Source organism: Pongo abelii, chromosome 20 (assembly GCF_028885655.2).
Source record: "Pongo abelii isolate AG06213 chromosome 20, NHGRI_mPonAbe1-v2.0_pri, whole genome shotgun sequence".
Lineage (NCBI taxonomy): Eukaryota > Metazoa > Chordata > Mammalia > Primates > Hominidae > Pongo > Pongo abelii.
Genome location: NC_072005.2, coordinates 5,511,003 through 5,538,659, shown reverse-complemented (window position 1 = coordinate 5,538,659; position 27,657 = coordinate 5,511,003). Strand labels below are relative to the sequence as shown.

The following is a 27,657-nucleotide window of genomic DNA, read 5'->3' as shown; positions in this document are numbered from 1 at the left end:
TGCAAAGCCTCACTGAAGGCTCCCAGTTCAGAGTGCTTCACAAGTCCAACACACAGACAAGTAAACGAGGCACATTAGCAATGTATTCGTTTTGAAGAAAGCACTTAACACGAAACTTGCTTATGAAATCCTCCATACCTTTGCTAGACCTCTTTGATGTTTTCTTGTTTCCCTCGGAGGTAATTTCAATTTCGTCAGGATTACCACCTTCATCTTCAATTGCCTAAAAAGAAGGGAAAAGTAAAGTTGATCCAAAAAGCCAGCACACACACTGCTTTCAGAGAGCCTTCAGGTGACAAGGAAACTGTATTTTTAAGATCAAAAAGCTGCTGCCGCCCTCACCACCCAAGGCCTGTGGCCCATCCACTCATCTGTTATCTTGTCTACACTGGAGACCGACTGACGCCACCAGTTCTTAGCTGGGTGGTCCCAGGCGGGTTTACTTAGGTGCTCAGTTTTTGCTTCTTCCTCCGGAACATGCGGCTAATAATAATATAGTACTTACCCTGGAAGGCTGTTGTGAGGACTCTACTAGCCATGAAAAGGAAGCACTCAACAAACAGTAGGCTTATCTGGTTCATCTTCTTCCTAAGCCCAGAAGAACTCAAAAAGGGAAAGGCACACTCTCCATTTCCTCTGACTTTACTCACAAAATACTCTTTAACCCTCCAGGGACTCCTTCTACGCCGTGCCTGTACTCAGTACTGTGTGGACAGAATACTAATGCTCGCTGGCTGGGATCCTACTGTGTGTTACGCACCAGACCCATCACGACATGCATGACCTCATCCGATCCCCATCACGTACATTCACGACCGACTCCAATACCTCATTCTCAACCACTACATGATTGTGCCTCATCAGATATTGAATTATAAGAATTTCTTGGCACGCCCAGCCTCCCACCCCAGGACTCTGTCATTCACTTCAACTATGCCCATCCGCAGCACAGTGCCTGGCATCAACTAAGCCATCAGTACCGAACACGTCAATCACGATGACATCCCTAGAAACTTAGCTTCAGGTTAAGTTTTACTGATAACTTTTCCAGTCTTTACTCTCCTGTCCCATGAGCACAAGTTTTGTTTACATCATTTCACATACTGTGTTTTATTTGCAGAGGTTTGGAAGCCTCAAAGTTTCCCAGGTGGGTAAGTCTGAATTGAGATAGGGCCTGGGGGTTCCACACCTCATCTTTACCATCAGCAACAAAAATCTCTCCTCTCAGAAGCCAAAAAAGGGACTGAAGTTCTTTCCTGGGATCAAGGAAAAGTACAATCACCAAGTCCCTCACCCTTTTCCCAGGGACAGGCAATTCTGAAACACCACCAGAAGAGAAGCAATGCCCTAGGCAGGTGTCCTGTTTCCCCTTTTTGCTCTTTTGCCCTTCCTGGAAAAATAAACCAAGAAAGGGACACCAACAGGATGACAGAAACGGGAAGAGAATGAGATCAGGAACTCCAGACTGGCTTGGGTGAGTAGCAGACAGGGATACGGGCTGGTGGTATTCTTGTTTTGGGACCAGATCTTGAAGCAAATAAAAAGGAGAAGGAAGAAGGAACAAATCTGTGCTCTCAGAGATGACAGTGAGTGATGGGAAGCCTCAGTCACCAGCTTGACAGGAAGATCACAGCAGCTTTTCAGGCCTATGGACCGTCCAGGGAGAAAAAAAGGATAAAGCCTCTTAATTTGGCTTAGCTGATGGGAGGCCCTGGTGGCGGGGCACCACACCTGACCAGCCGCCAATCTCCACTCTCTGCATTTTGTCTGGGTAAATATGTAGATCAATGGACTTCCTGCCTTATCTGAATAAAGAGAGAATCCATAGTGAAAAGAAACACAAGCTGGAGCTTTTAAAAGGCCTATGTGACTCTGGCCGAGACAACTATCCACCGTTGAGCCCAGGGTTTCTCATCAGGAAAAAAAAATAATCCCTACTTCTTCTCATCACTAATTAATAATAAAGTCCTGTGATCTCCGTAGTTCCGGAGCCAGGATGGTGGGATGTGTCACCAGCCCCACTGCCTGCAGGGGCTGGGGGGGTGGGCGGCCAGGCAGAGCAACTACAGGGGAGCGGTCCCGGAGTAGCCAGGTGGAAGAAAGGCAGAGAAAGAAACCGACAGGAATAAGGAAACCGCAGGTGGCTAACCTTTACTTGCCTCTCTGCTTTTCCTAGGGATCCCTTTGAATCCCCCAAGGTAGGCGTTAGAGCCCCCGATCTGCGAATGAGGACTCGCGGTGACATAGAGACGAAAAGCGAATCGTGATGGCAACCACACACCGAGTGTTTACATGCGCCAGGCAGCACGCCAAGCCTGCTCCACGCAACCTTATTTAATCCCCAAACCAAAGTCCTATTGCTTTTTTTCTTCTTACAGGAGGAAAAAAAAAAAGAGGACTCAGAAGGGGTTCAAGGTCTCCTATGGCCAAGATCCGGCCACTGAGAGCTGGCACGGTCCCCGAGTCCAGAGACACTGACCGAGCTGGGGGAGCCCAGGCTCTGCCCGCCTCCCAGGCAGTTCTGAGGCCGGTTTTAAAGTCCACCCCGGGTCTCCCCTCATTTCACATTTCGGATCGCTACCGTCAACACCACTTTTCCTTCCTGCCATGTTACTTCACCGGGCGAGTACCGGCAAACCGTGAAAACTGGGTTGTGGTCGTTTTTTTTCTACTTTTCCCTTTGAGTATGTCCTACGGGTGTTTCCTTTGTAAATCAGCCCCGATTCAGGCTGGTCGGTCCCCTGTGGGTCACAAGGCATCTTCCCTGGGGAAACCAAGCAGCCGGCTCAGGAATCCCAGGGCCTGGGTTCAAATCCCGACGCTGCCCGTCCTCGGCCGTGTGACCTTGGCCGAGTCCCTTCCCCTCGCCTACGAAGTGAGGGTTTCAGGGTCTCGCCTCCAGGTACGGAGGCGGGGACGAGACGAGGGGAGAACCCTCCTCTCAGTGGACGATGTCACCCGTCACCGTTTCTCCTGCACGCGTGCCGTTTTTCTGGTTCTCCTGGCCCCAATGCGGCGTTAGGATTTGAACCGAGGCCCAGCCGGCCAAGGAACTCTCGCCGGGGCCTCGGAGGAGCCGGGAGACGCGAGAGCGCCAGGTCCGGGGAGGCCGCGAACGGGGCCGGGGGCGGACGCCAGGGCCCGCGAGCCACCGTCGCGGCCAAGAGGACCCCAGACTCACCCAGTACCCGCCCTCGGGGCCCCAAATGCACCTTCTTCAGCCGCTCCATCAAAACGCTCTTGTTGCCGCTCGAGTCCACATTCCGTTTCCTCAGCTCCGCCCGCAGATCGATCACTCGCAGGTCGCTGAGGCGCCGCGTCCCGGTCTCTGACGAGGCGGAGCTCAGAGCCGCCGCGCCCGCCGCTCCAGAATCGCCCAGGCCTGACAGAGTCTCCGCCATTCCAGGGACCCTGGCTCCGCCGCCCACTTTCCACAGAACCGGGCCGGTTTTATCAGGCTCCTAGCACAAAATGGCGCCGCCTGCGAGGGAACCGCTCCAGTCGCCCCGGCGCGCCTCGCTTCTGCGCAGGCGCACCAAGCGCAGGGTCTACTATCCCGGTTGCAACTGCACATGCGCAGTGAGAACAACGCGGGGATGTGCGCAGACGCGTTGCATCTCGTCAGCCTCCCGCCGGGAACTGCCGGGACGCATGCGAGCTGCAGAGTCAGCGCCTGCGCGTTGTGCCGGGGAACGGGCGGTTGGTCGACGCGCGAGCGTCCTTGCTGCTAAGTACGCTGGTGGGGCGGTGCGCGTGCGCGGCCGCAAAGCGGGGCGGGGGGAAACGAGTGCGTTTTCCTCTTAGACGGCGCCATTTTGTGTTCAGAGCCGCTACAGCTGCCGGCGGTGTGCGACTGAGTCGGTGGCGAAGACGGGAACGCGACGATGGCGGAGACTCTGCCCGGGTCGGGCGACTCGGGCCTTGGCACGGCTTCTCTCGGCCCGGGCGTTGCGGAGACTGGGACGAGGCGGCTCAGCGAGCTGCGGGTCATCGATCTGCGGGCGGAGCTGAAGAAACGGAACCTGGACACGGGCGGCAACAAGAGCGTCCTGATGGAGCGGCTCAAGAAGGTGAGGCGGCGCGGGGCTCGGGGGTGGCGCAGGAGGCCCGGGCACGCCCCCGCCAGCACCTGTCACCGTGGTTCCCGGACCCGGGGCGCCCTGGGTTCGCCACGCGTCTTGGCCGACCCCGGCTCGAGGTGTCGGGCACCCACGGGGCCGGCTGTGTGACCTTGGCCCGTCACTGCCACTCTCTGTGCCTCCCTTTCTATCTTCCTTCCACCTTTTCTCCTCAAGCGCGCTCAGCGTCCGGTCTTCTCGGCTACCATGTGGCCCCAGGACCCCTCCTGGGGCTCCCGATCGAGCCTTGGCTCTGTGACCTTGGGCAGGTGCCTTTCTCTCTGTGCCTCAGTTTCCTCCTCCGGAGAATGGGTGTCTGGTGGACTCCAGAGCATTTACAGGAAAGGGGGCGGTGCTTGTTCTTGCCCCAGGGCGTTGGCCTTTATGAAGCTGTCCACCCGGGTCCCCCAGATCTTCTCGTGGCCGGCCCCTTGTTGTCATTTTGGGTCTGCCTGAGACATCACCTTCCTGAGCGCCCTCCCTAATGCGCTGCCCCACCTCCTTGCCAGCTCACCCTGCGTTTGTGTCGCGTCTCGCTGAAAGCAGGGGCTAAATGCAAAATATTAAGGGGTTGGGAATTGTCTGTCTCCGCAACTGGAACAAACAACTTGAGCATAGGGAGGGAGCTTGTGGGTGCCCAGTCCTGGACCCGGCAGGTGGCAGGCACTGAGGGACCTGTTGAATCTCCCCAGGCTGGCTGCTGTTCCTCCTCACCAGCGGGGTGGCCAGCCCTTCGCCGAGGCCGGCCAAGTGCAGCCTCTCTGTTCTAATTTGTCCCATCATATAACTTTAAAGTCGAAGGTTGGGCAGTGTCGAGTTGAGTTGCCATTTTGGAACTGGTCCTTGACCCCAATTCTGGAGCTCCTGCTCACAGCCTCCCTCTCCTTTGTCATTTGGACCCAGAGAGACCCAAGTTGTGCGGGGTTCCTCCTCCGCCTTTTGGGCTTGCGGCCCAGATAGCTGACCCGGAGTTGCTCTTTGCAAGGACGGGTTTGCCTTTGTTTCATGGGAGGTTGTTACTTGTAAGGAACAGTGTGTGCCCTGCAGCTCTTAATGATGTTGTAAAACTCATCTCTGCCTAATAGGCGGTTAAAGAAGAGGGGCAAGATCCTGATGAAATTGGCATCGAGTTAGAAGCCACCAGCAAGAAGTCAGCCAAGAGATGTGTTAAAGGTATTGTACATATGCTGCTTGGGGCTTGAGTGTTCAGAGAATGTAGAGAAATGGTGTGTAGTGCTCTTCCCGCCCTCTAGGCTGGGAGAATTTCTCTGGTCCTCGGTGTCCCCCCACTAAGAGTTAGCTTTGGTCGTCACAACCTAACAAGTAGCTCTGTCAAGGGCACAGGGAGGAGGAAAGATATAGGTGCCAGGTGCAATTAAAATACATGAAAAACGTTTCAGCTTCTGCCATTGGGATTAAAAGTCAACTAGAGAAAGACAAGCTCTTAAAGCTACTTCTACGGGTCTGAGGAACCAAATGTACCTACTTGGCTTCCTTCCTGGTTCAAAAAATAGGTCTTAACCCAAAGAAAAGGACACCAACCCGAGACCGAATAGAACTCAGCTTTGCTAGGGTCCAAAGTAGATTGTTGTAGTATTTGCACTCAGCCTATTTTTTACTATTACGGTTTTTGAATGCGAAGATTTAATTCACAGACCGTTAAATTCATCAGGTTAAGGTGTACAATTCAGTGCTTCCTAGTGTATACACAAGGCTCTGCCACCACCACCACCGTCTCCTGGATTTTCATCACCCAAAAAGGAAACCCGGTCCTCATTAGAAGTTAGTCGCCTTACTTTTCTCCCTCCAGCCCCTGGCAACTACTAATCCACGTTCTGTCCGCATAGATTTGCCTATTGTGGACGTTTCATGTAGATGGAATTGTACAACATATGGCCATTTGCATCAGCTTTCACTTAGCATAATGCTTAAAGTTCATCTGTGTTGTAACATGTATCGATATTTCATTCCTGTTTATGGCTGATACCAGTTATTTTTGGAAGCATTGAATTCCATAAAACTTTGAAGCTTTGACTACCCCAGTTGGTATTGTTCTCATTGTTAGGTTTTATGGTGATAAGGATAATATAATTTAGGTTTCCTGTGCAGGGGGCCTGTTTTCTTGGAAAAGTGCTAAATTCAGGCAGTGGAGGATCATTGCTTAGAAAGTAGAAAGAAATTGTAGCATTTTTAACAATTTCATTTTGTTTTTTAATAGCTTTTTCTTCTTAATGTGTTTCATAACACATTCACTGTTTAAAACGAGTGCATGTGGTTTGAAAGATTAAATTTTTTAGTTAGGTTGCATAAGAGCTTTAAGTTAAAGTTTAATTTTGAAACATGGATGTGTTTTTACTGTTCTTGTGACTGTCTGTATTTCACCTAGAAGGCCCAGCCTGAGCAGATTCAGAGTGTGAGAGACTGATCTACAGCCGGAAATATAGTTTATCTTCTATTTAGGTGTTAACTTATGCATGATGTGAATTTTCTTTTTTTAATGGTTGGGAAAACTGCTTAACAATAAAGTTTAAAAGTTTTGTATGTAGGTGCTCATTTTAAAACTGTAAAGTTCAAGACTTGCCACTCAAAATATCCTTGGCTTTTAGCAGGAATTTAACAGGGATTTTTTTTTTTTTTTTTTTTTTTTTTGCGATGGAGTTTCGCTGTTGTTGCCCAGGCTGGAGTGCAGTGGTGTGGTCTTTGCTCACTGCAACCTCCGCCTCCCAGGTTCAAGCGATTCTTCTGCCTCAGCCTCCCGAGTAGCTGCAATTACAGGTGCCCGCCGCCATGCCTGGCTACTTTTTTATATTTTTAGTAGAAACGTGGTTTCACCATCCATGTTGGCCAGGCTGGTCTCGAACTCCTGACCTCAGGTGATCCACCCGCCTAGGCCTCCCAAAGTGCTGGGATTACAGGCATGAGCCACTGCGCCCGGCCTACCAGGGATCATTTCTAATGATCTTTGCATCATTAGAAAAACTAAACTTAGCTGAGTGCTTTGAAGACCTGCCTGAATGTCTAGATTAAAGCTTAGGTGGATTCAAAACTACTTGGAATTAGTGTTTTGTCAGGAAAGCTTGGATGATAAAGTTCTTCTGTTGCTATAAAAAGGACTTTTGTAGCCTCAGCTCTAGTGAGGATTAGAAGGGCTTCTGATCCCTTCTCATTCCTTTTTCAGAGAAGTAACCAAGCCCAGAGAGAGCCCAGGTCTTCAGGTGGTGCTTAGCCCCTGCAGGCCTCATCTTCCATCCTGAGCTGGTGATGTTCTCTAGAGGTGTCGGGGCACGTGGCTAATGGATAAAGCACAAGAGCCTTAGGACTTTGTGGTTGCAGTTAGGGCCTGTGATTACATACAACTGTTAGATCAGGAGGAATTCACCAGTTAATTTTCGTTTCAAGCACTATGCAGCAGTGTTCAGTTGAGTCCAAAGTTGGACTCATTCTGGGAACTCACCAGTAACTGCTTCCTTGCAAAAATTGAAGTAGCCAAACTTGTTGAGGGAAAAGCGTCCTCATTATAAATCAGAGTAAGAGTCTTCACCAAAATTAGGAGTCCTAGGCAACATTGTAGGTGGGTTTGGAAAAAATAAAACTTGGATTAAAAATTTAAGTTTTAGATGCCATGTGGGATTAAAGTTGGATTTTCTTACATCTGTGTCCCCGACAGTGGCAGCTTTTCGCTGGCCAATGCCAGGTGTCGGGGATTGGGGCGTTGCCTGTCTGCGCCACATTAGCTTTTCGGTGATGCTTTTTGGTCAGCATTTCTCCAGTTTCCGGCCTACGTGGGCACTGCAGGCTACTATTTAGGGGCCTAGAAATTGGGTGCAATTACCAAACATTTTTAGACAACGTATTTCAAAAGGATATGCTGTGTTTAGATATAATGGGAAGTGGGACAGCTGAGTTTTAGAGTGCCAGCTTTGGAGCTCAGCCAAATTCTCATGTGTCAAATGCAGATAATAAAACCTGCTAGCGTTGTTAGGCATCTTAAATGATAGACTGGAAAAAGCTCACGTTGCAAGACATGCAATTAAACTGCATTTCTTGAGCGATTATTGATAACAGTGGTGAGTGAGACTCTTAAGGTGTAGACCCTGCAGGTTTTTTATGTTTAATTTTCTTTCCTTTTTTTGAGACGGAGTCTTGCTCTGTTGCTTAGGCTGGAGTACAGTGGTGCTGTCTCGGCTCACTGCAAGCTCCGCCTCCCGGGTTCACACCATTCTCCTGCCTCAGCCTCCCGAGTAGCTGAGAGTACAGGCGCCTGCCACCACGCCTGGCTATGTTTCTCTATTTTTGGTAGAGATGGGATTTCACCATTTTAGCCAGGATGGTCTCGATCTCCTGACCTCATGATCTGCCCGCCTCGCCTCCCAAAGTGCTGGGATTACAGGTGTGAGCCACCGCTCTCAGCCTAATTTTCTTTTTTAAACAATTTATGGAAGTAATACTTTTAGATAATTTGGAAAATGTAAAAAGTATGCATGTGAAAATAAAATTCTCATCTTAGCCCTGAGTATTTTAAGTCTTGTTGATGATTATTTTAGGCATATTCACCTGGATTTTATAAACATATCCTTGCATATACACTCGCATGTATACAAATAGACACTGGGTTTTAAGAAAAGTATATATATTTTTTATGTTTTATTTTTCTTTGTGGGTGTGTATGTTAGAGAGACTCGATCTTACTCTGTTGCCCAGAGTGGAGGGCAGTGGCATGATCGTGGCAGCCTCAAGCTCTCGGCTCAGAGCATCCTCCCACCTCATTCTCCCCGGTAATTGGGAGTACATGACATAACACCATACCTGGCTAATTTTTGTATTTTTGGTGGAGATGGGGTCTCACTTTGTTGCCCGAACTTGTCTCTTAATTCCTAGGCTCAAGCGAGCCACCTGCCTTAGCCTCCCAAAATGCTGGGATTACAGGCGTGAACCACTGTGCGTACACTGTGGGCATTTTTTTCTGTTTCATTAAATATTCTTTAAAAGCATACATTCTTTAAATATTGTGAGACATTGGATGGTGTCCCACAGGGTTTCTCAGCATTGGCACTGTTGACAATTTGGGCTGAATAATTCTCTGTGGTTGGGGAGTATCCTGTGCATTGTAGGGTCGTGACCAGCATCACTAGCTACTGATGCTAATGGCATTCCCCCAAGTGATGACAACTAACAATGTCTCCAGACATTGCCAACCATTCCCCCCCAGTTGTGAACCATATCTGAATGAAAATGTGCTGAAATTTGTTTCCCTTTTGGGTGTTTAACAGGTATAATAGGACAGATATCTATGTTTTGAACTCCTTGTCAGATATGCTAAAACTCAAATTCCTGGAACAAAGGGTATGCACATTTGTAAGGTTTTTGATACATATAGAGCCTCAAGTTTATTCTCAAGGTTTCCACTTTTGATCTCCTCCACCCTCCTTTTGCAATTCCTAGCAGAATTCTATCAAATGTTATTTTGTGGTCACAAAACCCAGGATGATTCTCGACTTTATGGCAGCCTTTGCCTTTTTGCCTTGGGGGAAAAAAAAAAGTTCTTGAGCTGCAAAATGACAAAGACCTACTTGAAATGGGTGGAATATAGGGAGAGCCAGCAAATCACTAACTCATTATGTTATTTTATGTTGCAGTTCTTTGCTTACTAGATGGGTATTGCATTTTTTTGTTGGTTTGTTGAAAATGCCTGTTTTTATCCTTTGCTCATTTTTTTTGTGATTTTTTTCTTAGGTTTGGAGTGTTTTTGAAATATTTGGAAACTTTTAGATATTTTGTGGAAAATCAGACTACTCTGAATCTAACAGGAATCCTAGATTTTCATCTCCCTGTTGATGGCTTACTTAGAACACCAGTTGAGGTCGGGCACCGTGGCTCACGCCTGTAATCCCAGCACTTTGGGAGACCGAGGCTGGTGGATCACGAGGTCAGGAGTTCGAGGCCAGCCTGGCCAATATGGTGAAACCCCATCTCTACTAAAAATACAAAAATAAGCTGGGCGTGGTGATGCACGCCGGTAGTCCCAGCTGCTGAGGAGGCTGAGGCAGGAGAATCGCTTGAACCCAGGAGGTGGAGGTTGCAGTGAGCCGAGATCGTGCCGCTGCACTCCAGCCTGGGCAACGCAGTGAGACTCCATCTCAAAAAAAAAAAAAAGAAAACAAATTGAGACAAAATTATGTGTGACAGGAGAGGGGAGACTTTTAGTTTATCTTGTAATGTGTTCTAAGATTGAAATCTATTCTGCATAAACTAATTATGAGGTAGAACTTGAGTGTTATCTGATTGAACAATTATTCTGTAATTAGGACTGAAGATGGAGGAGGAAGGCACAGAAGATAACGGCCTGGAAGACGATTCCAGAGACGGGCAGGTAAGTGATGTCAGGGTAGAGACGACAAGCAGCAGCTCCCTGTCCTGGTCCAGGTGGTCATTAACGACTCTTCTTCCTCTTTACAGGAGGACATGGAAGCAAGTCTGGAGAACCTGCAGAATATGGGCATGATGGACATGAGTGTGCTAGACGAAACTGAAGTGGAGAATAGCACTGCTCCAGATTTTGGGGAGGATGGCACGGACAGCCTTCTCGATTCCTTTTGTGATAGTAAAGAATACGTGGCTGCACAGCTGAGACAGCTCCCGGCTCAGCTCCCAGAGCATGCTGTAGGTAACTTGGAGACACGGCAGGATGTGCCCATAGCCCCGAGGCACCTGGCGCTCGCATGCTGCTCATGTGAGGGAGAACACAGCTAAACCGCCATGAACACATAGTTCGGTTTCTAAACCCTGGTGTTAAACCATGTCCATTTAAACACTGTGTAGGTCAGGGATTTACTAATAGATAGTTTTTCTGTAGTACTGGGGAGTGTTTTTATAATTGGCTGGGAGACACTTTCAAAGCATGTGGTAAGTCATAAAATAGAAAGCTCTGACATAAAAGATTTTTCTCTTCTGAGATGAGGTCTCAACTGTTAACCCAGGCCGGTCTTGAACTCTTGGGCTCCAGTGATCCTCCTGACTAGCTGGGCTTATTGGCACAGTCCACAGTGTCCATTTAGTTTTTTCCTTTTAAAATACAGTTTTAAGAAACAAAGATGGTTTGTTTATTTAGAGACAGGGTCTTGCTCTGTTGTGCAGGCTGGAGTGCAGTGGTGTCATCATAATTCACTGCAGCCTCAGCCTCCCAGGTTCAAGCAATCCTCCTGCATAGCTGGGACTACACAGTGAACCACCACGCCCAGCTAATTAAAAAAAAATTTTTTTTTTTTAGAGGTGGGATCTCACTAGGTTACCCAGGTTGATCTTGAACCCCTGAGCTCAAGCAATCCTCCTGACTCAGCCTCCCAGAGTGCTGGGATTATAGGTGTGGTCCACCGCGCCCAGCTCAAAAATGGTTTCTAATCTCATCATGTAGATATTCCTCTTAATGTTGTGTTTTGTTTGTTTGTTTGTTTTTGAGACAGAGTCTCGCTCTGTCACCCAGGCTGGAGTGCAGTGGCAAGATTATGGCTCACTGCAACCTCCGCCTCCCTGATTCAAGCAATTCTGCCTCAGCCTCCTGAGTAGCTGGGACCACAGGCATGCGCCACCACGCCCAGCTGATTTTTTTGTATTTTTAGTAGAGATGGGGTTTCACCATGTTGGCCATGATGGTCTCCATCTCCTGACCTCGTGATCTGCCCGCCTTGGCCTCCCAAAGTGCTGGGATTACAGGCTTGAGCCACTGTGTCCAGCCACCTGGCTAATTTTTTATATTTTTGGTAGAGATAGGGTTTCATCATGTTGGCTGGGCTGGTCTCAAACTCCTGACCCCAAGTGATCTGCCTGCCTCGGCCTCCCAAAGTGCTGGGATTATAGTGGTGAGTCACCATGCCTAGCCTGTTAATGTTGTTTTAAGCAAGGTTAGGCAGTTACATTAAAAGATGTAAAGTACAGTAAAGACAACTACCAACCCTGCTCCCCAAAGGGACTGACTGTGAGCATCCTTGTATGTAAAGGAGGAACTTTGCTCTGTTAGGGCTTTCCCAGCTTTTCACTTCTAGTGTTTCGGCGTAGAGCTCTCTGGTGGGGCTGTTCAAATACCACAAGCTGTCACTGTCTTCGAGCTGATCTTCATTGTAATCTGACTGATGTCACGTGCCCAGTAAGTGGTTTTGTTTCCTTAAGGCATTGCAGCTTTCAGCTTAGGGGTGGAAATGCCTCCGTAGGACTGAACCTTAAACCTTATGGTCAAAAGTCATTGCCTCCAAATTTACCATCCTTTGACCTAGGGCAGCACTGAGCAACTGGTTAGCCGCCTTTCTCAGTCTGGTACTGCTGTGTGTTTATTGTTTTCAGAGTGTGTACTTCTCAGTTAATGGAGGCATCCCAGGTCATGAGTTCAAATCTAGAAAGAAAAAAGAAAATATTTGGGAGCGCTCTTTTTGTAGTTCACTTAAAAAGAGCTTCAAATTTAGTAAAAGTTGGTGTTAACAGTTTTTCTTTTATTTGGCATGTAGTAAAGAGAGAAAATGACCAAGTTAGATGTTTGTTTTTAATAAAGTAGGCTAGGAGGGCCAGGCGCGGTGGCTCACACCTATAATCCCAATACTCCGGGAGGCTGAGGTGGGCGGATCACCTGAGGTCAGGAGTTCAAGACCAGCCTGGACATGGTGAAACCCCGTCTCTACTAAAAATACAAAATTAGCCGGGTGTGGTGGTGCATGCCTGTAATCCTAGCTACTCGGGAGGCTGAGGCAGGAGAATCGCTTGAACCCAGGAGGCGGAGGTTGCAATGAGCCGAGATGGCGCCATTGCACTCCAGCCTGGGCAAAAGGAGTGAAACTCCGTCTCGAATGAGTGAATGAATGAATGAATGAATAAAGTAGGCTAGGACAAAGTGCCCGGTTAGTGTTACCTTAAGAGTATTGCTACCAGGTGAAATTGGAGGGGTGCAGTTTATCATTTTGAGTTCTGCTTTGGAAATCCTGTGGTTGGAGGGGTATGTGGTAGTCACCAGTACTTAGAAACTGCCTGGGAAATTCATTCGTTCATTCACCCAGTACAGACAGGGCATACCCACCTGCAGGCCGCTGCCAGAGGCGCTGGTGGAGCAGAGCCACGGGGTGTGTGTTCTGGCGGAGAGGCAGGCGCTGAACTGAATGACCCAACAGTAGACTTGTAGATCGCAAAAGGTGCCGTGAGGGAAATAGACACACAAGTTGCCTAAGCGAGGTGTCGGCCTTGGTTTTCACAGCTCTAGCCTCCACGAAGTCATCTTCCATTTTGTTTTTCAGGTGGATGGGGAAGGATTCAAGAACACTTTGGAAACTTCATCGTTGAACTTCAAAGTAACTCCAGTAAGTTACCATCTGGTTCTGCATTGCTGGAAATGTTAATCGAGTGGTTGATTTTCCATAATGAAAGAACAGTGTATATGTATATGGAAATGACTGGATACTGTGCTGGATGCTGGGGTTAAGAGGTTAGCAGAACAGAAACAGTCTCAGGGCTGGCCATCTAGCAGGGGCAGTGGGATCAAACCAAGTATGTAACCAGAAGGGAGAAAGAAGTGTGATGAGGGAGCGGTTCTGGTGGTTGGACTTCAGAAGTGCCTGGAACTCTTCCCAGAGGTCTGACGGATAGGTTGAAGAGGGAAAGAAGAATTTGGAGCAGAAAGTTTGGGTGGTGTCTCTGATGCAAAAGAGAGAGGGGAGCACACAGGGTTGGATAGAAGCCAGAGGTGTTGCAGAGCAGCTGGGCCCGCCTCGCTGAGTCTGGGCCACCAGAAGGATTGGACCTATTGTCCTAAGTGAGCCAGATGTCGGAAAAGGTTTTCAGCAGAGTAGAGAGATCATTTTGTTATGACAGGTTTCAGTTACAAATAAGTTTATGTTGGGAGAAGTATTTTTTTCTTAAATCCACTGTGACCTCTTCTCTGACAAAGGGGGTCTTTGCCAGCTGCAGCAGCCACTAGGTCAGCTTGGTCATGGGGTGGGTGACATGGCAGGGCAGGGCTCAAACTCGGGAGAATGGGACAGACTGTTATCATTAGGGACCTGCGGTTACCAGGGAAACTGTTAAAATGAGCTGGTTTTCATCAAGTTATTGTAGGATGGAATACATTTTTTGGAGACAAGAAAGTTTTGTGGAAACAGGCATTTATTCACAGATGATTGAAAGCCATATTTGCTGGTGAAATGTATCTGCCCCATGTTTAAAGTGACTTGTGGATTTGCTTTTTCTTTTTTAAATAGGACATTGAAGAATCCCTTTTGGAGCCAGGTACTGATAAGAGAAACGCGACAGTTATGGTTTGAAAGTTTTCACACTATTATTTTAAAGCTGTCTATATTTTAAGCTGTGTTATGATCTTGTAAATTGCTCTAATGGTGGACAATCCAGATCATACAAGGATCAGAGATTGGAAACCCACTCGTATCACCAGATCTGTGGAAGAGCCATTCTGGCTTCTTGAGGTCAAATACATTTGGTGCAATGTAGTGATTCTTTTCATCTCTAACCACGTAGAGTGGCATTTAATTCCCCCCGTCCCCATGATTCCTCCATGTGTTTCTACACATGAAACAGATCTTGTGATATTTTGCTGCAGTCGTTTTGATTAACGCAGTTAAGGCAGGATAAAGCTGTTGTCAGGGCACTTACCACCTGAGAAGTGACTGGATTCCAGAAGAGGAAACAGAGTTTCTTCGTGAAAATTTTCAACATATTATTCCCCTTCCGGACTGCGTTTATCTCCCACCGTCAGAAGAGATTCTGATTTTCATATTGGATTGTTCTGTTAAAAGAAATTCAAAGAAATTTGGAAGTTGAGCTGTCATTGAATGGTGATTGCATTCGGTTCAGCACCTTGGACATTGGAAAATCAGTCAGAAGACCCAGACTTGAACAAAAACTGGAAGAAGACTATTGAGAAGCAGCCGCGTGGTTGTAGGTGTTTAAATCTGTGGGGGCCTTTTCTCTTCCGTGTAGCGTAGAGGCTTACCTAGAGGCGGTCGCAGCGCAGGTAGTGTAACCAGTATAACTTTGTGTACCCGCGGGTTTTCCAATCTCTGTGTAGCTAGCAGTTCTCTTCGTGTTAGTGTGGCAACCGTGCCAGTTCCACATTTGTGATTGCTTTATTTCCCTGGTAATTAAACCTTGTGCCATTCTATTCCTGTTAAATCCGTAGAAAATGAGAAAATACTCGACATTTTGGGGGAAACTTGTAAATCTGAGCCAGTAAAAGAAGAAAGTTCCGAGCTGGAGCAGCCATTTGCACAGGACACAAGTAGCGTGGGGCCAGACAGAAAGCTTGCGGAGGAAGAGGACCTATTTGACAGCGCCCATCCGGAAGAGGGTGATTTAGATTTGGCCAGCGAGTCAACAGCACACGCTCAGTCGAGCAAGGCAGACAGCCTGTTAGCGGTAGTGAAAAGGGAGCCCGCGGAGCAGCCAGGCGATGGCGAGAGGACGGACTGTGAGCCTGTAGGGCTAGAGCCGGCAGTTGAGCAGAGTAGTGCGGCCTCCGAGCTCGCGGAGGCCTCTAGCGAGGAGCTCGCGGAAGCACCCACGGAAGCCCCAAGCCCAGAAGCCAGAGATAGCAAAGAAGACGGGAGGAAGTTTGATTTTGACGCTTGTAATGAAGTCCCTCCGGCTCCTAAAGAGTCCTCAACCAGTGAGGGCGCTGATCAGAAAATGAGGTTTGTTTTTTCTCAGTTTTAGACCAGACGCTATCTCCTTTTCATTGGTCATTTAATGACACACATAAGCTGTTTTTTTCTGCAATTGGCCAGCCAGACTGACGAAATTGTAGTTTTGCTTCTAAAGAATGTTTCGTTTCTCTTTGTGTATTTTTAATGGGTGATTCAATCCTTTTCTTTTTCTCAACCTACCATGGTTGTGTTCTTAAATTGTTAATTGTTATCTTCAGCTAAATCGAATTGACTTTTACAAGTCTGACATTGTATTTTTGGGGTCAGATTTTCCAATATAAGCTTGCAGAGGTGTCTTAAAATTTTATTTCAGACTAATTTTCTGGTAGGTATTCAGTTTTAGCACATAATCATATTTTTAGTTTTGTTCTCTTTCGTTTTTTTCCTGTATGAGTAACATTAACTTTTGTCTCTAGCTCTTTTAAGGAAGAAAAAGATATAAAGCCAATCATTAAAGATGAAAAAGGTATGATTTAACTTAACGTGGTAGGGAGCCATGTATGGTTCCCTTATTTTGGGAGGAGGGGCCTGGAGATAAACACACTTTGGATTCAGTAATTCGTTTTATTATGGGTTACTGGAATCAACCACCTAATGGTTTCTTGAGAGACTAGTTTTAGAAATTCGCAAGCACCTGCATTTTATGTTTCTCTTGTGGTTGTCATCTATGGGATGGTGAAAAGCACATTACAAGAAAGGAATAATTCTGCTCATTGAAGACTGTTTCAAGGATTTTAGAGACTGCCGTCTTGGATGAGATCTGATCATCAAAAGACATTTCAGTTCATAACTGACATGGGCATGATTATTCCTTGAGTAAGGAAACTCAGTTTTTGCTGTCCAGATTTTCAGCCTTCTGTGTGTTGGCATGTGTGTGTGCATTAAGTTCTTAAGTCAGCAGTTGGGATTGGGCGTCGTTAGGGTTTTTAAAGAGGGCTGCGATCTTAAGAATGGTTGTGCTTCCTGTTAGGCCTTGGGGTGATGCCTAAGAATCTCCCTCTCGTGCCAGGTCGGGTCGGCAGCAGTTCTGGTCGGAACCTTTGGGTCAGCGGGCTGTCCTCCACAACACGAGCTACGGATCTCAAGAACCTTTTCAGCAAGTATGGGAAGGTATGCCTTCCCTTGCCTCATACCATCCACTGTGATTCAGAGTTAAAAAGGAAGCTCTGCCGGGCGCGGTGGTTCACGTCTATAATCCCATCAGTTTGGGAAGCTGAGGCAGGAGGATCGCTTGAGCCCAGGAGTTCAAGACCAGCCTGGGCAACGTAGCAAGATGTTGTGTTTACTAAAAAATCAAACGACAGCAGCAAAGCTCGCCCAGTCTTGTGCAGTGCACCTTGTTTCCTGACTCACAGTAACTAGGGTGCAGAGCAGGGCAGGTGGTTGGTCATATCATAGCAGTGCTCAGAACAGCTGTATGAACAGCTGTATAAACAGCTTCTCTCTCAATGTTCTTGGGGTTCTTTCTAACTGTTCTCAAAGAGACTGGTGGTCTTTTGTCCTGTGCAAAACTTAAAGCTTACATGATGAGACTTTTCCCTTAAGAATAATTTGGGAGGCCGAGGCAGGCAGATCACCTAAAGTCATGAGTTGGAGACCAGCCTGGCCAACATGGCAAAACCCTGTCTCTACTAAAAATACAAAAATTAGCCAGTCGTGGTGTTGTGTGCCTGTAGTCCCAGCTACTCGGGAAGCTGAGGTGGGAGAATCACTTGAACCCAGGAGGCAGAGGTTGCAGTGAGCCAAGATTGTGCCACTGCACACCAGCCTGGGTAACAGAGCAAGACTGTCGTTTAAAAAAAAAAAAAAAAATGAAGTGAATAATTGACTGTCATCAATTAGCATTTTAAGTATATAGTCTGATAACTAGAAGATGATTGTGGTTCAAAAATAAATCACTAAGATGCTGCTCATGGGGGCTGGAGAAAAGTAGTACAATTCAGCAGCTTTCCAAAGGAAGTTGAGGAGGACAATTTAAAATGATTCCACTGTTTGAAATTAATTGAGTTTTCTTTTTTTGTTTGTTGTTCTTTTTTTTTTTTTTTGAGACTGTGTCTCGCTCTGTTGCCCAGGCTGAAGCTGAAGTGCAGTGGTGTGATCTTGGCTCACTGCAACCTCTGCCTCCCTCCCAGGTTCAAGTGATTTTCGTGCCTCAGCTTCTCGAGTAGCTGGGATTACAGGCACCCACCACCATGCCTGGCTAATTTTTGTATTTTCGGTAGAGATGGGGTTTCGCCATGTTGGCCAGACTGGTCTCCAACTCCTGACCTATGTGATCTGCCTGCTTGGCCTCCCAAAGTGCTGGGATTACAGGCGTGAGCCACCGTGCCTAGCCAAGAGTCTTCTGGTAAGCAGTTGGCACTGCCATGGTCTCCTGGGTGCCTCTGGGGAGTGGCTTCCACGGGACAAGGTTCGGACCATTTAGTGTCTGGACGGTGCCCTGATTCCAGGCAGAGTGGGGCCTGTCTGACACAGCCTTCTGGGTACAGAAGCCTTCCTTTGTCTAGGTCTGTGTCACCCGATCAGGTGTTGGTTAATGTTTCATTGCTTAAGAAGCAGACAGGACCCGGAGAAAGCATGCTGTTCAATTTTTCTCTGAACAGTCTGTGTTCAGCAAGGGCTTAGGAAATTCTTATAGCCATGAACAACCTGTTTATTCAGTTACTTTGTTGACTTCACTCAGACACTGATGATTAAGCAGAGGTAAACATACATGGTCACTGTCATCACAGATTTTTTAGTCTGGCGGGAAAAAAACCATTTAAGAAATAAACACATATGATGTGTTGTGATGAGCATATTAAGGAATGTTAGAGCACGCCATCAGTGTGTTGGGGAGGCCGTGTTTAGATTCGGGAGGCAGCTTCAGCAGACCTCGCTGAAGAAGTGACATTCAGCTGAGGCGTGAGTGATAGAGTTGGCCTTACCTGTGGGGCTCAGCTCTGGACAAAAACAGAAGGACGTAGGAAGGCCAGAGGGGCAGGACACCACTCAGCTACTTGACTGAAGTATGCAGAGGCTCCAGGGCGGATGGCACAGCTCAGGCATAGGGACATACAAGCTTAGTATGGTGCCTGCTCTCATTTGGGTTTTGTCTGTCATCAGGAGAGATGTACTTGTAAGGATGATTACTTTGATGGGAAGGTAGAATGACCCCATCATTGGCTTCAGCTCTGATATGGGAAGGGGCAGCTGTGTTTCTCTCAGGAGAGTCTTCTGTCCCTTTGGCCCTGGACAGATTCAGGCAGAGCCTTGACTCCTCCATTTGTGTGGTCAAAACCAAGGACGTCAGAGTCTGATGGGAACCTCAAGCTTGTGGGTTCCACCTTGTCATTTCACAGTTGGGGCCATGAGGTCCAGAGACGGGGAATGCCTTGCTTAGGTTGACGCACTGAGTCAGAGATGGGGCAGAGACCAGGACTCCTGTGTCTCAGGGAAATGTTTACTCTGCGTGCCAATGGTGGTGGGCTTGGCGTTAAATCTACTGTCTTGCTCTCTGTTTTCTGTTCATGTTTGTTTATTGATCTCTTTTTCCCATTTATCTGCCTTCTTGTGGGTCGAGTCCTTTTTATGACTGATGGCTTATTTGCTCTAACTCTGTGTCATTGTGGTTTTCTGTAGGATTACAGTACACATCTTCCCTTACAGTCTGTCTGCAAGTGGTGCTCTGCTGGTTTCAGTGTAGTGCAAGAACTCTGCGGGAATATACTTGCATTTCCCCTCCCGTCGATCTTTGTGATGTTATTGTCATGCAGTTTACTTCTCTTTAAGAAGTCACCCAATATTTTACTGGCTTTGACTTGTTGTGGTTTGGCTTTTTTGCTTTGAACAGTTGTGTTTTTTTGTTTTTTGTTTTTTTGTTTTTGACACGGAGTCTCGCTCTGTCGCCTAGGCTGGAGTGCAGTGGCGCGATCTTGGCTCGCTGCAAGCTCTGCCTCCTGGGTTCAGGCCATTCTCCTGCCTCAGCCTCCCAAGTAGCTGGGACTGCAGGTGCCCACCACCAGGCCTGGCTAATTTTTTGGATTTTAAGTAGAGATGGAGTTTCACTGTGTTAGCCAGGATGGTCTTCATCTCCTGACCTCGTGATCCTCCCGCCTCGGCCTCCCAAAGTGCTGAGATTACAGGCGTGAGCTACCACGCCCAGCCAAACAGTTATATTTTAAAGAGACCCAGAAATGAAAGGAAAAAATCATGTTCACCTCACCAGGTGCTCTTCATTGCTTTTTGTTGTATATCCAAGTTCCCATCAGAGATCATCTTCCTCCCTCCTGGAGGAATTGAATGTTTCTTGTAGTGCAGGGTTGCTGGTGATGCGTTCTTGTTTCTTTTGCATGTCAGAAGAAGTCTTTACTTTGTCTTCATTTTGAAATAAATTTTCACTGGGTATAGAATTCTAGGTTAACTTAATCTTTGTTTCTTCAGTTCCCAATTTGTGTCTTTTCTCTCTCTTTTCCTGTGGCTGCTTTTAAGTTTCTTCTGGTTTTTTTGTTTTGTTTTGTTTTCCCTTAGAGACAGGATCTCACTGTGTCACCCAGGCTGGAGTACAGTGGTGCTCACTGCAGCCTCGACCTCCCGGGCTCAAGCGATCCTCTCACCTCAGCCTCCTGAGTAGCTGAGACCACAGGCATGCACCACTACACCCAGCTAATTTTTAAAATTTTTGGTAGAGATATGGTTTCTCTGTGTTGCCCAGGCTGGTTTTGAACACCTGGCCTCAAGTGATCCACCCGCCTTGGCCTCACAAAGTGCTGGGATTACAGGCATGAGCCACTGTGCCCAGCCTGTGCCTGGTAATTTTTTACTGGATGTTGTGAATTGTATTTTTTTGGGTGCTAGTTGTACTTGTATCTCTACAAATACCCTTGAGCTTTTTTCTGGTACACAGCTGAGGTACTGGACACACACTAAGGCAGGGCCAGAGTAGCCTTCAGTTTGGGCTGATTTTGTCTCACCACTGGGCAGTGCCCTCTGAGTAGTGGGTCTGATGGCCTGTGAATTACCAGCCTTTCCACCCTGGCTATTGGGAAGAGCAAACCATTTGTGGCCCTGAGTGCCCCTCCAGTGGTTGTTCTCTCTGTTCCTGGTTGTTCCCTCTGCTCCTTATGGGTGGTGCTGTCCCAGCCTCTGGTTTCCTTGCACACACGTGCACTGGGCGGGAGGAACCCTCTGTGGGTCTCTTCAGCTTGCTCTGCGTGGCTCTGTGTGGCTGTGTCCTCTCTGATACTCAGTTCTGTGATTTCTCTCTGTCTTGGTCTCAGAATCTCAGTGCTGTCTTACCCATCCCCCATCGCCTGGGAACTCCAGGCAGTGAGCAGAGGCAGTCAGGGAGCTTTCAGGGATTGCTGTCTTGGGCAGCCTGATGTCCAGGATCTGAAAACCGTTATTGCCTACGTTTCATCACATTTGTTAGTTGTTTCAGGCAGGAAGACAATGCTTAGTTCTCCCATCTCAGCCAGAAGTGGAAGTCCTTTCCCCATGGGGACATGTCCGACAGTCCATGTCTGTGTCAGAGCTCCTCAGGCCCAGCTGGAGTGGATGGGTGCATTTCTTAGTAGCCCCACAGCTGTTTGTGGGCACAGTGGAAATAGAGAAAACAATGTGGATGGGTAGGACTTCTGGTTGTTAGTTGTGAGTAATGAAGTTTAATGGTTTTGTAACCTTGCATGTTTGTGTGTTTTCCTTGTGATGACTGATCTTGTATTAAAAGCAATTGTATTTAGTGGCTGGGTGCGGTATCTCATGCCTGTAATCCCAGCACTTTGGGAGGCTGACTTTGGTGGATCACTTGAGGTCAGGAGTTGGAGACCAGCCTGGCCAACATGGAGAAACCCCATCTCTACTAAAAACACAAAAATTAGCCACGCGTGGTGGCGGGCGCCTGTAATCCCACCTACTTGGGAGACTGAGGCAGGAGAATTGCTTGAACCCAGGAGGCGGAGGTTGCGGTGAGCCGAGATCACGACACTGCACTCCAGCCTGGGTGACAGAGCGAAACTGTCTCAAAAAAAAAAAAGCAATTGTATTTGGATAGGTCGGGATTAATTAGAACCAATTCAGTAACTAAAATGGAAAACTACCAGTATGCGGAGAGGTGACAAATAGTGAAAATGATTCTGATTGCCAGGTAATAACTTTAGCAAGTTGTGTGGTCATTTGTATGAGAGAGTAAGAGTGCCCTTTTTCATGAAGGTTGTCGGGGCCAAAGTGGTAACGAACGCCCGCAGCCCGGGGGCTCGATGCTATGGATTTGTCACCATGTCGACATCTGACGAGGCGACCAAGTGCATCAGCCATCTCCACAGAACCGAGCTGCATGGACGAATGATCTCCGTGGAGAAGGTGAGGCAGTTCTTGTCTATGGTAGCTCGCAAATGGAGTTTGCAAGTGAGAAGCCCTGGGCCACACATCATTTCTGTCTATTATATTTTAGGCCAAAAATGAGCCTGCTGGGAAAAAGCTTTCCGACAGAAAAGAGTGCGAAGTGAAGAAGGAAAAATTATCGAGTGTCGACAGACATCATTCTGTGGAGATCAAAATTGAAAAGTAAAGTGAATTTTCAAACCTCCTCTTGGAATCCCTGGGAGGAGGGCAAGGGCAGCCACCGTGGGCCTTGAAAAACACGCATCTGTCCTCACCTCTACCCACGCAGCCTTGCCAGCTTCCTGCTGGAGTCTCAGCTGATTTTTGTGTTCTGCTGCCACTTCAGTATTCAGCTTTTATTTATTTTTTGGAAACAGGGACTCACTCTGTCGCCTAGGCTGGAGTGCAGTGGCACTGCAGCCTCCACCTTCCGAGCTCAAGTGATTCTCCCACTTCAGCCTCCCAAGTAACTGGGACTACTGCAGGCATACACCACCCAGCCAGGCTACTTTTTGTAGAGATGCAGTTTTGCCATGTTACCAAGGCTGGTCTCAAACTCATGAGCTCACGTGATCTGCCCGCCTTGGCCTCTCAAAGTGCTAGGATTACAGGTGTGAGCCACCACGCCCTGCCAATCTTCAGCTTTCTGTGTAAAGCTATTTAACGAAGTAGCCCATGTCTTTAAAAAGTGGATACAGTTGATCTTCAGCATGTATTTGTGTCCTGATAACTGATTCGCCTTTTGAAAAAACAGTATACACAAAATGTCGTTCTCCATATTCTGGTCCCTTGTACAGCCTCTCAGACCTTGGAATTATTTCCTCATTCACATTGATTTTCATGCAGTTCTCACTTACTAATCACAGCAACTGTCATAAACCCAGTTTTTCAAAGATAAAGCATCATCCAAAGGAATGTAGCCTGGTCTAGTGTTGCAGTGAATGACCTTGAGTGAGTAGTTGGTGCTGTATCTGACAGATGGCAAGCATTGCTGTGTTTACTTCAAAATTAAAAATATTCCAAGGCACCCTGTGAGTTCACGGTGGCACCCTGGGGTACCTTGGCGTACTAGTTGGGAACCATGGGTCTGAGGTTCTATTTTTATAAAGGGGTGATTTATATCTTTAATCAAAATGGAGGTAGGGACAGATCTTTCAAGGGAGGTGTGGGTTATTTATATTTTTAACACAATTGTAGGCTTCTCTTTTGAGAAGGTAGATTTCGGTGGTGTATCTGATCATGGCAGTGTCTCAGGCTGAGCGTCTGCCTTAAGTTTACGTTGTCAGCGCAGTTTAGAGGGTAAACATGTCTGTGGACATAGTTGAACTGGGTTTTTGAAGATGTAATTACCAATTTACATCATGGCCAAATCGGAATTATTATTTTTAATTGGAATTATTATTTTTAAAAAACATTTTACTTTTTGAGACGGGCCACCCAGGCTGGAGTGCAGTGACGCAGTCATGGCTCATTACAGCCTCGACCTCCCAAGCCCAAGTGAGCCTCCCACCTCAGCCTCCCTAGTAGCTGGGGCTACAGGTGTGGGCCACCACGCCCAGGTAATGTTTAAATTTTTGATAGAGACAGGGTCTTGCTCTTTTGCTCAGGTTGGTTTCCACCCTGGCCTCAAGCAATTTTCCCCCCTTGGCCCCGAAAAAGACTGGGATTATAGGCATGAGTCACTGCACCTGGCCCCAGACTGAAATCAGTAGGCCCCTGAGTAATGGGTGTCAGATGAGCCTTCATGAATTTGGGGTGGGGGGGCAGGGGGGTGAGCCCCCTAATTTAATCAGCAACTTCAAAAAGACACATCCCATCAGTATTGCTAAGAAAAAAAAGTCTGTATTGGTGGAAGATGGGGAACTGTTGTTGCAGGTTTGCGGTGTTCTTGGTATCTTGCGTGTGTCATTGTTTTTCTGTATTTGTGGGAAAGGTGCTAACAGTATGGGGTGGTCCTGTGGCCAGCACTGGGAATGCAGCAGTTTCCTCGGTCCTTGTAGTAGCCGTGTGAGGCACTTGCTCTATGTAGGAGAGGATACAGGCCTAGAGAGGGGAGCGCGCCCTGCCTGAGTTTTGCTGGGAAACGGCAAGGCTGGGATTCAACCTATGAAGGTTGCTCAGAGCCCCATGGCTCTTAACTGGGTGATGAACTTGATTTTTTTTTTTTTTTTTTGAGACAGAGTCTCGCTCTGTTGCCCAGGCTGGAGTGCAGTGGCGCAATCTTGGCTCACTGCAAGCTCCGCCTCCCGGGTTCACGCCATTCTCCTGCCTCAGCGTCCCGAGTAGCTGGGACTATAGGCACCTGCCACCACGCCTGGCTAATTTTTTTTGTATTTTTTAGTTGAGACGGGGTTTCACTGTGTTAGTCAGGATGGTCTTGATCTCCTGACCTTATTTTTTTCTTCAAATTAACACCTTCATTAGCCTTCCCTTCCATTTGAAGGATTTCTAGATTAGTGGTTGGCCTTGTGAAATACAGAAGCTTTCCAAAGAGGGGAAGAAGAGGGGCTCGCCTTTGCCATCTTGGATGAGTGGTGGTTTTTATACAGTTGTTATACAGAAAGCACATGTAAATGTCAGGTGTAATCCCAACACCTAGGGATGATGCTTTTTGTTGGATATCCTTCCAGTCTTTTTTCCAGCATATATATTTATCTACTAGAAGGAAAGCAGATGAATAAACACAGAATTTTGTGCAGCAGATGAAAGGAGTCAGACCCTTTTTATTCCCCCTAAGTTCTGTCTCAGGATCTAAAGGTCCTTCTTATTTATTTATTTATTTATTTATTTAGAGACGGAGTCTCTCTCTGTCGCCAGGCTGGAGTGCAGTGGCGCGATCTCGGCTGACTGCAACTTCCACCTCCTGGGTTCAAGCAGTTCTCCTGCCTTGGCCTCCTGAGTGGCTGGGATTACAGGCATGCGCCACCACGCCTGGCTAAATTTTTTTGTATTTTTAGTAGAGACGGGGTTTCACAATGTTGGCCAGGGTGGTCTCGAACTCCTGACCTTTTGACCCGCCTACCTTGGTCTCCCAAAGTGCTGGGATTAACAGGCATGAGCCACCGCGACCAGCCTAAAAACCCTTCTTTAAAGCATACCATGAGGTGACAAAAGTAAGCTGTAGAGCAGTGTATGAAATATGGCCTCGTTCATGTGACTCCTAAGACACTCTATAAAACGTCACTGTAGATTACTGCGGTCAGGCAGACCCAGTGATCGACAATAAGGCCACCCAGGTGGTTGTCGCAGGGATGAGGGAGATGAGATGATTTACAATAGTCAGTTCTGGGATGTACCATCAATTACTATGGTGTGTATTTAACATTTTTCTCAAAATGGTTGTTTTTTTTTTTTTTTTTTTTTTTTAAAGACAACTCCATGATGTGGAGGTTGAGAAGGGCAGAGGAGACGGGGCAATCAGAGAGGCTTCCCTGGCGTGGCTGGAGCTCTGCCGGGAACCCTGCCTGGGTCAGTTGGAGGAGAGGCCAACAGGTGCTTGCTGGAGGGCCTTGCAGAGGCCTGACTTTCCTGCCTGGACCCTGGCATGTCGTTGGTGTTGAGTCAGTGTGCAGTTTAATTGCCTGAGACAAATGGCATTAGGGAATGCAACAGCTGAGTTTGAGTGGCGAAGATGATTTATTTCACTGCCTAGAAGAAAGTTGCCTTTGGTTGAAATGGCACTTAATACCTTCCCGTATTCACTGGCACATAATACATCATTTTAACTCCCTAAAAGTATGCAGCAGTTACCGGTCGAGGGGTGTTGGCCTCACGGGTAAATGGCCTGCCGCTCTGTGCAGTGGGGGCTTGGTGTCCTGCCACTGTGCCTCCATCCTGTTGAGGCTGTATTGGGAAGAAATGCTTTTGCCTATAAAGCTTATAAACAGTGTTCCACACATACATGATGAAACATTAAAATAAACTTTTTAGAAGTGTTCTCATGTAGTTGGCGTGTTTCTCATGTCCACCTGCACACCAGTCTTGCGTGCCAGCCTGACATTTTGGAAACGCATCCGCAGGAATTTCATTGTGCATATCCCTCGATTTAGCACATAATAGAAGTGGGAACACAGCCTGTATCTAAAGAGAAGTATTGTTATTACTATGGTTTTCAAATAATTTTTCCCACCTAATTGCTGCCGGGGTGATTTGTTTTTTGTGGATGTCTGAGTATGTGTGAGTCGAGGCTCTGGGTGAGCCGTTCCTGTTACAGAGTCTTGTGAACTCAAATTTGATAACCATGTCTTTAAATAGAACCGTAATTAAGAAGGAAGAGAAGATTGAGAAGAAGGAGGAAAAAAAGCCTGAAGACATTAAGAAAGAAGAAAAAGACCAGGATGAGCTGAAACCCGGACCTACAAATCGGTCTAGAGTCACCAAATCAGGTGATGAGAGCCTTTTAAGAGCTGTGGAAGGGGAAGGCCTGGCACGGGTGGTGACTAGGTGGGGTTCCGAGGGGAGGCGAGGACAGCAAGCTCTGGTGACGTGGCTGTTTCGCTGTTCATATGTCACTGTTAAAGAAACAAGAGTCTGTTGATGAAATGGCTTAAAGGAGTTTCCATACAACATCGGGAATCCAGAAGTGCTTGGGACTCAGGGCTTATGTGTATTGCTGAACTCAGCTGCCTGAGTTCGGGCTTTTTCAGGGCCTTTGGCTGATTGTAGTGTGGGATTTGCAAGAGTGAGTTGTCCGAGTTTCTTGTAACTAACCTGATGTTATTTTGCAGGTGTGCAGTAAAGTTTTTCCCACATTATGTTAAAGCTGGAGGTAGTAAAAACACAGAGAAAACTGAAACCTCCAAGCATCTGTTGAAGTGGTTCTATTTGGACGATGCCACTTCTGTTGTCATTTTATAAAAGTTCATTGTGCTTTACACCTTTGAATCTGTATGAGACTCAGAATGTTTTGTGGCAAAAAAATAAGCCAACTCCACCTCCCCCATCAAGGAAGAGAAAAACAGAGACACAACCCAACCATCTGGAGCATTGAAATTTGGTACAGCACATTACAAGCTGGATCTTCAGCTCTCGGACTAATTTACCCCGAGTCTCACGAGGAACGTGTTTTTAAAATGTTCCTCAAGTATTATAAATCTCCCCAAATAAATCGTTCCAGTGGTTAGAGCCTGGTGGTTCTGTCGTCAGGAGAGATAATTGGTTTGGAAGCCTTTATTGCTGGAGATGAATGGAGGGAAGCCCACCCATCTGGCAGGGCACTCCCTCAGAGCTGCAGTGTGATTCCGAGCATGGGCTGGATACTGCGGAGCTTCATAGAATGTCAGGGAGGAGTGACAGCATAGACCAGCTCCGGAGCTGTGTGGGTTTAGAGTGGAGGGTCACAGAGGGCTCTGCAGGATGGCTGTGCTTGTGTGCATGCTGCAGGTTTAAGCTGTAGGTTGGGAACAGGTCCCTCTAGTTGTGTAAAGACCTGTGAGGGTGCCCCCATGCTGCTGTGCCCGTGTTACCGTGTTGCTCACAACAGATGAGAA

At 47.3% G+C, this 27,657-nt stretch overlaps 2 protein-coding genes across 5 annotated transcripts in view; one reads left to right on the top strand and one right to left on the bottom strand.

Annotated features, from left to right (window-relative positions):
* SAFB (scaffold attachment factor B) overlaps nt 1-3,636 on the bottom strand; it is a 45,775-nt gene extending 42,139 nt beyond the window's left edge. For 2 of the 4 annotated variants that reach the window (XM_009252633.3, XM_009252635.3), the window contains exons 1-2: nt 3,213-3,576; nt 139-223 (exon numbers count right to left, since the gene is read on the bottom strand). In XM_009252633.3, the coding sequence (XP_009250908.1) occupies nt 139-223; nt 3,213-3,401 (274 nt within the window). In that variant the 5' untranslated portion in view covers nt 3,402-3,576. 4 annotated transcript variants of the gene reach the window in all.
* SAFB2 (scaffold attachment factor B2) overlaps nt 3,629-27,657 on the top strand; it is a 36,069-nt gene continuing 12,040 nt past the window's right edge. The window contains exons 1-12 of the mRNA XM_002828497.4: nt 3,629-4,070; nt 5,204-5,291; nt 10,424-10,488; nt 10,575-10,778; nt 13,391-13,453; nt 14,351-14,378; nt 15,286-15,796; nt 16,225-16,274; nt 16,818-16,918; nt 21,998-22,147; nt 22,239-22,351; nt 26,423-26,553. Of these exons, the coding sequence (XP_002828543.1) occupies nt 3,885-4,070; nt 5,204-5,291; nt 10,424-10,488; nt 10,575-10,778; nt 13,391-13,453; nt 14,351-14,378; nt 15,286-15,796; nt 16,225-16,274; nt 16,818-16,918; nt 21,998-22,147; nt 22,239-22,351; nt 26,423-26,553 (1,690 nt within the window). The 5' untranslated portion in view covers nt 3,629-3,884. The remainder of the gene's footprint in view (nt 4,071-5,203; nt 5,292-10,423; nt 10,489-10,574; nt 10,779-13,390; nt 13,454-14,350; nt 14,379-15,285; nt 15,797-16,224; nt 16,275-16,817; nt 16,919-21,997; nt 22,148-22,238; nt 22,352-26,422; nt 26,554-27,657) is intronic.